Source organism: Erpetoichthys calabaricus, chromosome 18 (genome assembly GCF_900747795.2).
Source record: "Erpetoichthys calabaricus chromosome 18, fErpCal1.3, whole genome shotgun sequence".
Taxonomy (NCBI): domain Eukaryota; kingdom Metazoa; phylum Chordata; class Cladistia; order Polypteriformes; family Polypteridae; genus Erpetoichthys; species Erpetoichthys calabaricus.
Window position 1 is genome coordinate 13069151 of NC_041411.2, and position 13189 is coordinate 13082339.

Consider the following 13189-nt stretch of genomic DNA (forward strand, 5'->3'; position numbering starts at 1 on the left):
CTAAAGTTATATATACTAACTTTGCATGCATAACAATACGTTTCTCATGGGATCTAATGGGAAAGATATATTGGGTTAGGTTTTAGAATACACAGCAAATTGTGTGCTCTCTTCTTGCACCCCTATCCAAAGAGATTACAATCAGTCAGGTGCCCTGTGACATTTTCCGAGCTTTGCCTCATTATCACCTCTTCCAGGCCAACAGCCTTGTAAGCAGTACTTTTCCAGGAAGTCGCCATCACTGCTCAGGCATAAACCAAGGCATACACTAGTGTGAACCCAACCTGTTCTTGAAAAACTTCACTTTGACAAAACTGTCATTAAACAGACACTTCTGTTTGCATTTTTTGCTAATGTTTTATGTTTTTTTTCTTGTGTTTTCTGGTTAATATTCGATTATTCCTAGTTAATTTCAGGGAAAAAAAATTACATTCATTACTTAATTATAATAATGCCTGCTCATTTGTTATACTAAAATAAAATATACTCAAAACAATTGTTTACGAAAATTTGATTATACAAAAATACACAACTTACAATTATTTATGAGAAGAAGACTCAATGAGCAGGGAGGGAAGCTTTAAAAGAAAATCTGCTTCTTTACACACTCTACTGGTTTCATGCACTTCTTTGTTTCAAAGTGAGCTAACTCACTGAAATTTATCAACATTCAATGGAAAAACGTGTAATTTTGGTTGTTTTTGTAAAGCTCATTTTTATTTCATATTCCTCCTTTTTAGAACTTCAGTAACATCTGTTCATTTATGACCCAGCTTTATCACTGGGCTGAAATACAACAGTGCAATCTTTCACACATGTTGTCTGTCCAAGGGAAATTGGGAATTACTTTCTATAAAAAGCAGAAAAGATAATAATTCTTACTGGGATGCTGGGTGGGCACATGCATGCCTATTGTTTTGGTGCATAGGATGGTACATCCAGACTTGCAAGTGTGACCTCCTGGTTTATCTTCTTTCCAATCAGGCCAAGTACTATCACCTAAGAGTGTGTGGAATATTAGCAAGATGTCACCTTATGCTGATTAATACTTATGTTTATTAGGCAGGGAGTTAGACGATTTTAGCTGCGTTTACTCGTGCATACAGATTAGCCCATTTTAATACTGTTGTACATATAACTTTTTTTGTAAAGGATTGCATTTTGTGTGGCATGGGGTTATTAAATGTGTAGCACAGAAAGATATTAATGAATAAACAAATACATACATATATGTGGCTGGAATCTGCCAAAATTTATCAAGGCTTTGATATGTCTTGCTATTGGCAATTTAGAACACATCTCAACTTTGTTGTCCATGGATACCAAAATAGATGCATACCTACATAACAAATTTATACTCACTGTGCGCTATAGCAGGTGGTTGATAATGCTGATGGTCATTATGCTCAATTTGACCATGAAAGTATCAGGATGTTCTGACAAAACAAGTTGCCTCTGCAGAAAGCTGCAACCTTTTCACATTGATGGACCCAAATCACACCTTTTTTTTTTTTTTTTTTAATAAATTAAAAAAAAACACAAAAACACAACAACATCAAATCAACAAAACAAGGTTTTTGCTCAAATGGTTATATTTATCTCTTAACCAGATCATAACTGAAAATTTCTGCTTTGCATTTATGAGGACAGTTACAAAAGGTATAAAGGATTTGCAGTTTGTATCATTATATATTGTATGCCAGGGGAGGACACACGCTCTAAACACAGAAAAAACAACATTGGAGACACAGTGTTTATGAAACACTAAGTATATTTTCTTTGAAATAATCTACCATTTTTGCCCATTATGTGGTGTTATTTCATATAACATGTTTTCTTAATATTTTTCAAAAGCACCATTAATCTTGAGTCCATAATATAATTATCCATACAGAAAAAAATAAATGAACACTAATATACAGGGGCATTTTATCTATGAGTTTCACTTAAATTACTTAGAACTTACCATGAAATTAATGTATATCCTGCTTCTTTCACTTTTAACATTGCAAAGTCAAATAAAATATATATAAAGGTAAGCATCTGTGTAATTCTAATTGTGCCAGAAAGTAGCGATGCATTACATTTTGGTTGGGTATGAAAGAAGAAATTTTACTGTACTCTGTACATATGACCATACTAGTACTACTATTACTATTAAAAATGCATAATTTTCTCTTTCACTTTTATAGTAGAGGCCTCTAATTTGCAAAATACATTCCTGGTGTATTTGGTCAGCAGTATTGCTGTTACACCGTGTTTGGACCAGCTTAATTCCAGACTGTGCTGCCTTTTGTGTGGGGTTTGCATGCCGTTTTTTTAGTTTTAGATCATCTCAGTCTCAAGACTTGGTGCTCAATATAGAGGAAACACTTAACTAGTCAACTGTGCATCAGTGTTCACAAGTGTCTCATTTATGGTTGGTTTTCTTTCTTCCACTCAATGTAGTAGAATCTTCCTGACTCCATAATGAGAAAAAGAGCCCTTTACACCTTCTGCCTGAATATGTTATCTGACTGATTGCTGCTATCCGATTCTATTCTCTACAGTTTTCAAACTAATACGTTAGGCCAATTCTTGAAGCAATTAGAAAACTGCATGTTCTTTGCTGTAAAAGGACATACAGTAGTGGTCCCTAAGGAATAACCTACATAAAACAAAAAATTGGTAATGCAGTATTCAAATTATTGCGTGATCTTCATTCTCCTGTATTGTATTAAAACATTCTAATTTTCCATATTTTCTTTGCTGGAGATTCCCGTTAATGTGAATGCTATTATATTAAATTAGATCAGTCACCTCTAATATGCACACATTCAAACATTTTTGCTTTGTAAAGGATTTGTAATGGGATTTCCCCCAAAAACAAGCACTTTAATATAAAGACTGAATTACCATCTACATCATCAATATACATTTGAGTTCTTGTCTGCTATGCCCTGAACAATAACCTTGCCATGGTACTCACTTTGAAATGCACATTATAAAGTAGTTCATCTTCACCATCAATATGTTGTCTTTTTATCATAAGGAGCCACCACACGTGCACTGGCAATAATGCCACAAGTCTGTGCTTAACAACAAAGGAATTCATGCACAACAAGACTTGAAATATACTTCCTTTGTCCACCTGAGAAAAAAGGGGAATTAATGTAAAAAAAAAATAAAAAATATGCAATTAAAAAAACTATATACCAAACTTAATGAATGAATAATGGCTACTGATTAATAATATATTTAATTTAGGAATTACGTGGGTGCTTCGGGTCATTTAAGCATTCAACTTTCTTTAAATAGGTTGGAATAACCAGCAAATCAATTAGAAGCAGACTATGATATAAACAAATGACCGTTGGAAAATGAAAGCCCCACATTACAAAATGATGAAAGGGAGACCATAAGGCCAAGTCATAACTTTGTGTGTGCTTGTCTGATGAGAACTGCAGACCTTTTTTTTTTTTTTTTTTTTTTTTAAACATTTTGCTTAGCTTTTATCATCCAGATTTATAGTCCTTTAAAAAAAAGTTAATATATTTGTAACAAAAGTGCCAAGGGATTCTATGTTCCCCTTTTGGATAGCTTTTTGTAAACTGGGAATACATTTCTGTTTTTTTCCAACACCTTTATTATTTGCATGCACTACTGTAGAGAAGGAAATCTGTTAAACCTCTGTAGACACTCAGCCTGAGAAGCAAAGGGGAAAAAAAAAAAATCAAAGCAGGGTGGTTCCAATTTTAAAGTCAAAACAGAATATAAAAAGCAGAGGAACAAGACATATTTGCTTTCAATTAAGTTTGAAATGGAAAACGGTTCGTGCTGCGTGTTTCCAGAAGCAGTACTGGACACTGTCTTGCCACCTGTGCTAATTGCAGAGTTTGTTTTAGGGCTACTGGGTAATAGTGTGGGTTTATGGATGTTTTTCTTTCACATGAAAACCTGGAAACCAAACAGCATTTACCTCCTAAACCTTGCAATGGCAGACACAGTGGTAATGTTCTGTCTTCCTTTCCGTACTGATTACTACATGAGAGGGAAAAACTGGGTGTATGGTGACATACCTTGTCGGATTTTGCTCTTCATGCTAGCAGCAAACAGAGCTGCTGGTATTTTCTTCCTTACAGCTGTTGCAGTGGATCGCTACTTAAAAATTGTGCACCCACTAAATAAAATCAACAAGATAAGCCTTAAGCAAGCCGTGCTTGCTTCCTGCGGCTTGTGGCTGCTCATCGTGGCAATGACTGCTTACCTACTCGGAGAGCCCCACTTTTTCATCCAAAACAACAAGACACAGTGTGAAAGTTTCAACATCTGTCCAGGCACCAACCCTACAGCAACATGGCACAATGCTTTTTACGTAATTCAGTTTCTTGTACCTGTGTGCATCATAAGCTACAGTACCATCCGTATTACATGGCAGCTGAGAAGCAAAACAATAGACAAACATGGCAAAATAAAGAGAGCTGTACAGTTTGTTATGGCAGTTGCTATTGTGTTTGCCATTTGTTTCTTTCCAAGCAGTATGTCAAGAATCTCTGTGTGGATCCTGAAAGCTCAGTACTCTGAATGCAGTTACTTTCGACAAGCCAATTTGGCTTTCTACACCTCAGTATGCTTCACTTATTTTAACAGTGTACTCAACCCTGTTGTGTATTACTTCTCAAGTCCTTCATTTAGCGGATTATTTAAAAATCTATTTAACAAAATAACAGGCAAAGAAGCTGAAATGAGTGATGAACAAGTAAACACTTGCTCCACGATGCCAACATAACAATCAAATTTGGAGAAAACAGAAAATATTTGGGTGAGTGGTAAAAGAAGAACAAAAACCAGACTGTAGATTTGGAGATATTGTTCACTCTGAAAGGCTCATTTATTGCTTGCTTCTATCAATTCTAAAGACTTGAGAAATACTGTGCATAAATAATACTGCTTAAATGTAATTGAATAATTATGAATAAGGAACAATATCTATATAGTATAAAAATAGCTACTGTAATTACTATAAAAAATAAAATAAATGCTCACATTGGCCAACAACTTTGAGTGCTATTTCAGATTAATTCATATACAATGTTTAAAAAGATAAAAGATTACCACCAAGTAAGGAATTGAACTGGACAAAAAACAGTAAACTATGCATTGTAGATATTAATTATATATTGTACACGTTTATAACAGTTTTTATATACAGCACATACACACAGACAAATAATATTAAATCTTGGCACTGCACCAATTTGATGCAAAAAATGGACAACTAGATTATCCTAAGAAAAACTAAGCAAAACATGGGGAAAACATGCAAGCTACACAGTCTCCTGGAACTTGTTTCTAGTGCTTCTAGTATAGGCTCCAGTTCCCTTTTATCCTCAATCAGAATAAATTTGACAAAGTATTTTATAATTCACATTTTCTAACTTGCTTATTTAATTCTGTATTGTGGGAGTCATGCCTATCTCAATAGACAAAAGGTATAAAAGTGACCATATAATAAATACATGCACAACGGGAGTTGAAGGGGAAATTAGTTATACAGAGATTAAAAGCACATGTGTACCTTATCCCATTTGTATACCAATTTACGCATTAAACATCATATATAATCAATACTCATTGACTTACCTTTTTTAACATACTTGTATATAGTATTTTAGGTAGAAAACATTTAAGGAAGTGACTAAAACATCTGTTAAGGAAAATGATCTAAGTAAACAATGTTAAAGAAAAAACAATTATATAGATTAAACATCAATAAACATACATGAAAACTTTTAATTAACTGAGTAACTGCACAATCTATGCTTACCATATTTTATTTTAGAAAGCTTTTATTTTTACAAGAAAATATTACAAAAACAGTAATTTACACAATTTTCACTTTTAACTTGTTACATTAACACAGAAAATTAATTCTAAACTACTAAAAACAATAGGCAAATGAACATTTTGTATAGACAACCACAAATACCGAACAGCAAATGTTAAAAATGCATTAAACAAATAACATTCAAAATTGAATGACTGTAGTGCTCATTTGCTAACCTAAGTCTTACCCCCATATTCTCCTCAGCAGAATTTGTGTTGACACATTAACATAACTATTTTCTTCAGTAAATCAAAGACATATGCCATAGTAATATTTATTTTGGGACATACGAAAGATTTGAAAACATAACTAATTTATTGTAGCCTACATATGTACAAAAAGAAAAGCAGAACATAAATTAGACTTAAAGATCATGAAGTGTTAAAATGGTGAGATACAGTGAAAGGCTTTCAACAAGGGTATTCAAATTAGATTTTATGTGTCAACCAAGTTTCCATATGCAAGTGATCCATGAAGGAGTTAGTCAAATCAGACTAAATTCTTGATACTGAATGCTTTATATAGATGAACTGCAACAGCTGACAGAGTAAACCTTCATATTTTTAGGAAGGAAGCGTGACCTCACATATTGCCTTTGAAAGAACTAGATAAAAGATCTTATAGAAAAATTAAGCTATTCCATTTGGTGTTGAGTCTCCATTAAATTCCTGTGAAGATGCAAAAACAGAATAAAAACAAACAAAATCAGGCTATGATTGTAGTGATACCTTAATTACTTAAATTGTGTGTCATGCATTGCTGATCTAACAGCATAGTCTAACCTGCTCATTAAAGAAAAAAAATCTGCACTCTCACAGGCAATATTGATTGTCATGAGTCAGACATAATAATGTTACAATAAAAATATATACAAAATACTTTAGAAACAAATTCCACTTACTACAGGTTAAAACTAGTTAAGAAAAAAAAATCTCTGAAGCTGACTGCTCAGCTAGTCTGGGGGAATACTGATAGGCTGTGATGAAAAGCCATTAACAGGCCAGCAAAGCCTGTACAATTTGTGGCACACCTTCTACAATAGGCTCTATGGGCTGGAATGGAGGCTAAATCTGCTTAAGCAATTTCATGAGTAAATGCTGCCCCCACACTGGGTGGTGCTCAGGAGGTGCGTCAGAGGCTACAGAACCATACTAAAGTGGAGGCTTACATGTTTTTCTCTCTCTCTCTCATTTTCCAACCTGTGGAGAGGACATTTCTGATGTTGCTCTATACACACAGAATGCTGGATCAAGGGGTCATGCCGGACCACATTGGACCATACCAAGACAGACTGCCACTTGGTAGTCTAAGCAAGATAAACTGATTATTGTCACAATGTATATTATTTTGCAAACATATAAATTTGCACTTTGTTAATTATGTTAGACATATTATCTATAATACAGGAATAAAAGTGAAACGTTTTCTCCTCCCTGTTCTGGTATACTATCTAGTTGCCTGGGATTATGAAATGTAAAAGAAAAGATGGGGGGGAACTAGAGTAAAAGTCAACCCTTACAGTATGGCAAGAGTATGGGATTTAGGTAATTCTGTTAAATTCTAAATAATATAAAGAGGAATAGGGTCACCTTAGGACCCTACAATGACAAAACACTGATGCATGGTAAACAAATTTTACCCCTTTCAGTTAGTCTCCTTCTCTCACAAGCCTAACACTTCATTAAACACACCACAATTTTGAGGTAAAATGATGGCATTCAAATTTCACCCTATGCAGCAACACAACTAATCTTTTGCTACTCAGAAATTATGCTGAAGTTTAGAATATCTAATGTAAAAATGTTATGTTCAAAATTACTGTTTCAAGCGATGTACACGATCAAATTCTTACTTGCTAATCTGATAAACATGAAGATAGGGAATTAAGACTTTTACATTAGGCACAACAATATAAACTTTTAACATTTTTTCCTAGATTTTAACTGTTGAGAATAGTCAGTTTATAAAGCCACCACATACCTTTAAAATATCCTGTGTAGTTAGGGTTGATAAAAGTGGTTTTCCCCTGTACCTATGATAATCAATTATAATTGAGGCAGCATCATCCGAGCTGTGAAAGACAGAACATTTCAATAGTGTTCCATTTACTTAATATTTGAAAGATTACACAGAAGATACATTTCTTATAATACTGATTTGTGCAATTCAAATTTTCCATTAGCTTTTTTGTGGTTCCATGCAAAAAGATAATAACTGCTTCTTATTGATTACTGGGAGGTTTTCTTGAGTTTTAAGCTTCTAATGTGTTAATTGTTGGTTGTTGTTGTTAAAGCAGTCACAACACTTAAACATAATCAATTGATTAACACTGTGTACCATATAATTCAAAGACAGAAAGTAGATAAATGAACTGTACACCAAGATTTGTGCAACACAGTTTGCAAAGAATTTTTACACTAAAATACACAATTTTTAAATAACTTAATATGAATCAATAATTATATATTTACATTTTTGTTGCAAAATTTTTATATGGAGGTTATGGACCTCTCTCACAAAAATTATGTAGAATTAAAAGTTCATTTTTTACTTCTGGAATTTGACTGTTAGACATCTGTTATTTATCAAAAGCAAACTGGTATAAAGCTTAATACTAGAAAATGTCTCCCAGAGAATTTCTTTAGTTATCTGTACTTAAATACAAAAACCTACACCTTAATTTAGGATTGCTCTTGGTTCATTCATTCCACAACAATTAAATTAACATACTTAACACTGCTCAATATAATAAAGTTAACTGCAACAAAATCATTCTTGAGAAACTTACCAGTTGTTGTTTACCAGGTACGTTACCAGATCCTTCATATGATCGGATTTAATAATGGATTGCTTTAACAGTAGAAAAACCTTGGGGTTCAGAACTTTCTCAAATAATTCATTTTTGTAAATAAACTCCAGGACCAAATCTTTTATCTAAAATATAACGTAATTGTTATGATTATTCTGTAACTATTACATAAATACTACTTAATAATTCTTAAGTATATGTTGTTGATGCTTTTACCAGTGTACCATAATTACCTTATCCGCAAATATGCCAACCTCTCTGGTATTCATACATTGATCTACATCATGAAGAACATTTACAAGGTTACAGGAGGACAAAAATGCCTAAAAATGAAAAATAATAATAATAATGTATGGGTTTTTAATATAAAAAGGACACAGAGTAAGAATTCAATAAAGAAGGTAGAGAATTTACATAAACAGAAAAAAAGGATTATTTATAAAACTAGACCGTATTTCTAAATTTGGAATTGCAAAAAGTGAGGCCTTGAAAGGCTCAGTACTGGAACCAAGTACTTGTATCTTTTTAATTCAAACATTTTCAATTTAACAGAAACTAAAAAGGGACATGATAGAAGTATCTAAATGAACAGAATAAATATATTTGATGTCAGCTATTTCTTTCAAACAAATTCTTCTAAAATAATGTGTGACTTGGTCAAGAGTAAATATGGTTTAAATATTTGAAAATATTTCACTCAGAACTTAAGATATTCAGAAATAGTTACCCAATAATGAAACTGCAAGTTGTACCTCGGGAACTTTAATTCAATTATGTTAAACATGTTAGGTAACCAGAACTGGTAAGTTATGCTTGCCTAAATGGCTTGATAAAACTTAGCTTTTATGTCACTCTACTTTCCAGGTTTTGTGTGTTCTTACTCAGTATCCTTGAAAGAATTTTTATGTTTTTAAATACATATGTAAATATTAAGAAGCTTAAGTTGTCAAACTTTTACAATACATTACTACATTGGAAGCACCAACAGCAGTTACCTGAATTTGCTGCTCTCTCTTCTCTGATATGGGAATGAGCAACAGTGATCCGAGCGTGAAACCTAACAGGTCTAGCTGAGCAAAATGCTTCGCAACAGCAATCATGTCCAACTCGGCGAGAATTGGGCACCTTGAGAATAAACAAAATATTTCTTTGGCTAAATAGCAGGAGGTAGCTAAAGATAAAATTATTACAATCTGCCTATTAAGGTGATTATTTAAGGTAAAGAAGACATAAGATTTGAGGTAAGATAGTTTTACCGATTACTTATGGCACCCAAATGTGGCAACACATCGCATTTTGATTAGCACATTAGAATTTCACTGTACACAAGACAATAATGGCATCCTAAATACACTGTATTTTCACAGATAACCTTAATTAAAATAAAGTTAGAAAGAGTTGTAATCAAACTTTATAGTAATGTGTGCGAAGAGTGAGTATCTGGCCAGCTTTATAACAGATATTCAACATGACAGTATTCATTAAAAAGTAAGAAGCCACCATGGTTCATAAAAGAAATCTATAATAAGAACAGGTTGGGAAAACATATGTGAAGTCACTGGTGAAATACCAACAAAAAATGTTTTTTCATATTATGCATAAATACTAAGAATGTAATTAAACATTCTTCCACTACATGAAGAATACAAAAAACACAAACACTCCTAGATTTTCTAGTTAAGACACTCATTTTAAACAAACATAATACTTTATTTCAGATAGAATATTCAGGGGTCATTGGTCCAAAGAAGGTTATATCTATATTCATTATTTAACTTCTCAACTTTTTTCTTAACTGCACATTCACAGTGAGTAAAACACCCACTGTAGGGCACACTCATTCATACAGCCACATTTACTAAAACCAATACAAGTCCCATCAACACATGCATGTCTGCAGCATTTGAGAGAAAATAAAACATTACACTTAGTAGATAAACATTACCTAAACATTAACTGCACTAAGATGGAGAGCTTACCAGTTTAGTGTGACAAATTACAGTAATACATTTTGTTATTGTTAATTAATAGTTGAGTTATATATGTACTCTATAAACATAATAAACTTGACCTTGAAACAGTAGAAAAGTCAAACACATTGTTCTTTCAATTAAAAGTAACAAACTGTTAATATCAGGGGACATCTTAGAAGTTAAAAGCTGAAGGACAGCAGAGATCTTTAGACAGTCATCGTTTGCTATTGGTCTTGTTAAGGCCACAATTATAATCCCTATGCGCTGTAATTAAGAAAATAGTCCTTATTTATCCAACACCAGTCTCAGGTGGAATATTGTGTCTTATCCTCCTTTAGCCATTATGGCCTTCAGCCACTCAGAAACAAGTCTAAGTCCCTCTGCTATGACAATAATATGTTTAATAAAATATAAAGTGCTATCATTCAAGCAGAACAAGTAAAGCAATGAATACCAAGTAATAAAAGTAAACTTACTTCAAAAGCAGAACAAATGTGTCACAGTACATTTGCAGTTGTTTAGGGTTTGTTGGATCTAATGCTACAAAAATTGGGGGGTTGAGAGAGAGAAAGTCTTAATGTTTTCTACCCATTCACAGGATTCTTAAACACATTCTAAAATAAGTAATCTATATTAATTATACTGTCCAACACCCAAAATATGTTTTCTAAGTTTTTAGTAGACAAAAAGATGGGTGCTCTTGAAGCTAAATGTTCTACAGTGTTTTTGATTAAAATATTCAATAAAGAGAACAGCCTTGAACTTACAGTGGTGTGAAAAACTATTTGCCCCCTTCCTGATTTCTTATTCTTTTGCATGTTTGTCACACAAAATGTTTCTGATCATCAAACACATTTAACCATTAGTCAAATATAACACAAGTAAACACAAAATGCAGTTTGTAAATGGTGGTTTTTATTATTTAGGGAGAAAAAAAAATCCAAACCTACATGGCCCTGTGTGAAAAAGTAATTGCCCCCTTGTTAAAAAATAACCTAACTGTGGTGTATCACACCTGAGTTCAATTTCCGTAGCCACCCCCAGGCCTGATTACTGCCACACCTGTTTCAATCAAGAAATCACTTAAATAGGAGCTGCCTGACACAGAGAAGTAGACCAAAAGCACCTCAAAAGCTAGACATCATGCCAAGATCGAAAGAAATTCAGAAACAAATGAGAACAGAAGTAATTGAGATCTATCAGTCTGGTAAAGGTTATAAAGCCATTTCTAAAGCTTTGGGACTCCAGCGAACCACAGTGAGAGCCATTATCCACAAATGGCAAAAACATGGAACAGTGGTGAACTTTTCCCAGGAGTGGCCGGCCGACCAAAATTACCCCAAGAGCGCAGAGACGACTCATCCGAGAGGTCACAAAAGATCCCAGGACAACGTCTAAAGAACTGCAGGCCTCACTTGCCTCAATTAAGGTCAGTGTTCACGACTCCACCATAAGAAAGAGACTGGGCAAAAACGGCCTGCATGGCAGATGTCCAAGACGCAAACCACTGTTAAGCAAAAAAACATTAGGGCTCGTCTCAATTTTGCTAAGAAACATCTCAATGATTGCCAAGACTTTTGGGAAAATACCTTGTGGACTGATGAGACAAAAGTTGAACTTTTTGAAAGGCAAATGTCCCGTTACATCTGGCGTAAAAGGAACACAGCATTTCAGAAAAAGAACATCATACCAACAGTAAAATATGGTGGTGGTAGTGTGATGGTCTGGGGTTGTTTTGCTGCTTCAGGACCTGAAAGGCTTGCTGTGATAGATGGAACCATGAATTCTACTGTCTACCAAAAAATCCTGAAGGAGAATGTCCGGCCATCTGTTCGTCAACTCAAGCTGAAGCGATCTTGGGTGCTGCAACAGGACAATGACCCAAAACACACCAGCAAATCCACCTTTGAATGGCTGAAGAAAAACAAAATGAAGACTTTGGAGTGGCCTAGTCAAAGTCCTGACCTGAATCCAATTGAGATGCTATGGCATGACCTTAAAAAGGCGGTTCATGCTAGAAAACTCTCAAATAAAGCTGAATTACAACAATTTTGCAAAGATGAGTGGGCCAAAATTCCTCCAGAGCGCTGTAAAAGACTCATTGCAAGTTATCGCAAACGCTTGATTGCAGTTATTGCTGCTAAGGGTGGGCCAACCAGTTATTAGGTTCAGGGGGCAATTACTTTTTCACACAGGGCCATGTAGGTTTGGATTTTTTTTTCTCCCTAAATAATAAAAACCACCATTTACAAACTGCATTTTGTGTTTACTTGTGTTATATTTGACTAATGGTTAAATGTGTTTGATGATCAGAAACATTTTGTGTGACAAACATGCAAAAGAATAAGAAATCAGGAAGGGGGCAAATAGTTTTTCACACCACTGTAAGTTAAACAACCTCTATGTATTATAAAAAATATGGAACTAAAAAGCACAAAATTTCATCAGAATGTTGCAGAAAACCCTTTTAAGTAAATACCTGACATAAAGGGTGTAAGAATAACACTTCTCCAAGCTCTGTGGAAACTGGGAATCTATTAA

General features: G+C 33.9%; 2 protein-coding genes across 2 annotated transcripts in view; one reads left to right on the forward strand and one right to left on the reverse strand.

The window, feature by feature from the left end:
• The first annotated feature begins 3323 nt into the window (after positions 1–3323).
• On the forward strand, positions 3324–4978 carry LOC114669081 (hydroxycarboxylic acid receptor 2-like). The gene has a single exon (XM_028825206.2). The coding sequence runs from the start codon at positions 3800–3802 to the stop codon at positions 4766–4768; it is 969 nt and encodes a 322-aa protein (XP_028681039.1). The 5' UTR covers positions 3324–3799; the 3' UTR covers positions 4769–4978.
• An 863-nt stretch (positions 4979–5841) lies between these two features.
• The window catches only part of kntc1 (kinetochore associated 1), a 63981-nt gene continuing 56633 nt past the window's right edge, over positions 5842–13189 (reverse strand). Inside the window, exons 58-64 of the mRNA XM_028824236.2 lie at positions 13128–13182; positions 11125–11188; positions 9671–9800; positions 8909–8998; positions 8655–8800; positions 7847–7937; positions 5842–6534 (exon numbers count right to left, since the gene is read on the reverse strand). Coding sequence (XP_028680069.1) covers positions 6496–6534; positions 7847–7937; positions 8655–8800; positions 8909–8998; positions 9671–9800; positions 11125–11188; positions 13128–13182 — 615 coding nt within the window. The 3' untranslated portion in view covers positions 5842–6495. The remainder of the gene's footprint in view (positions 6535–7846; positions 7938–8654; positions 8801–8908; positions 8999–9670; positions 9801–11124; positions 11189–13127; positions 13183–13189) is intronic.

What these genes read in the sequence shown, in the direction of transcription:
- LOC114669081 (XM_028825206.2), top strand. Translation starts at nt 3,800, where the DNA reads ATGGAAAACGGTTCGTGCTGCGTGTTTCCAGAAGCAGTACTGGACACT.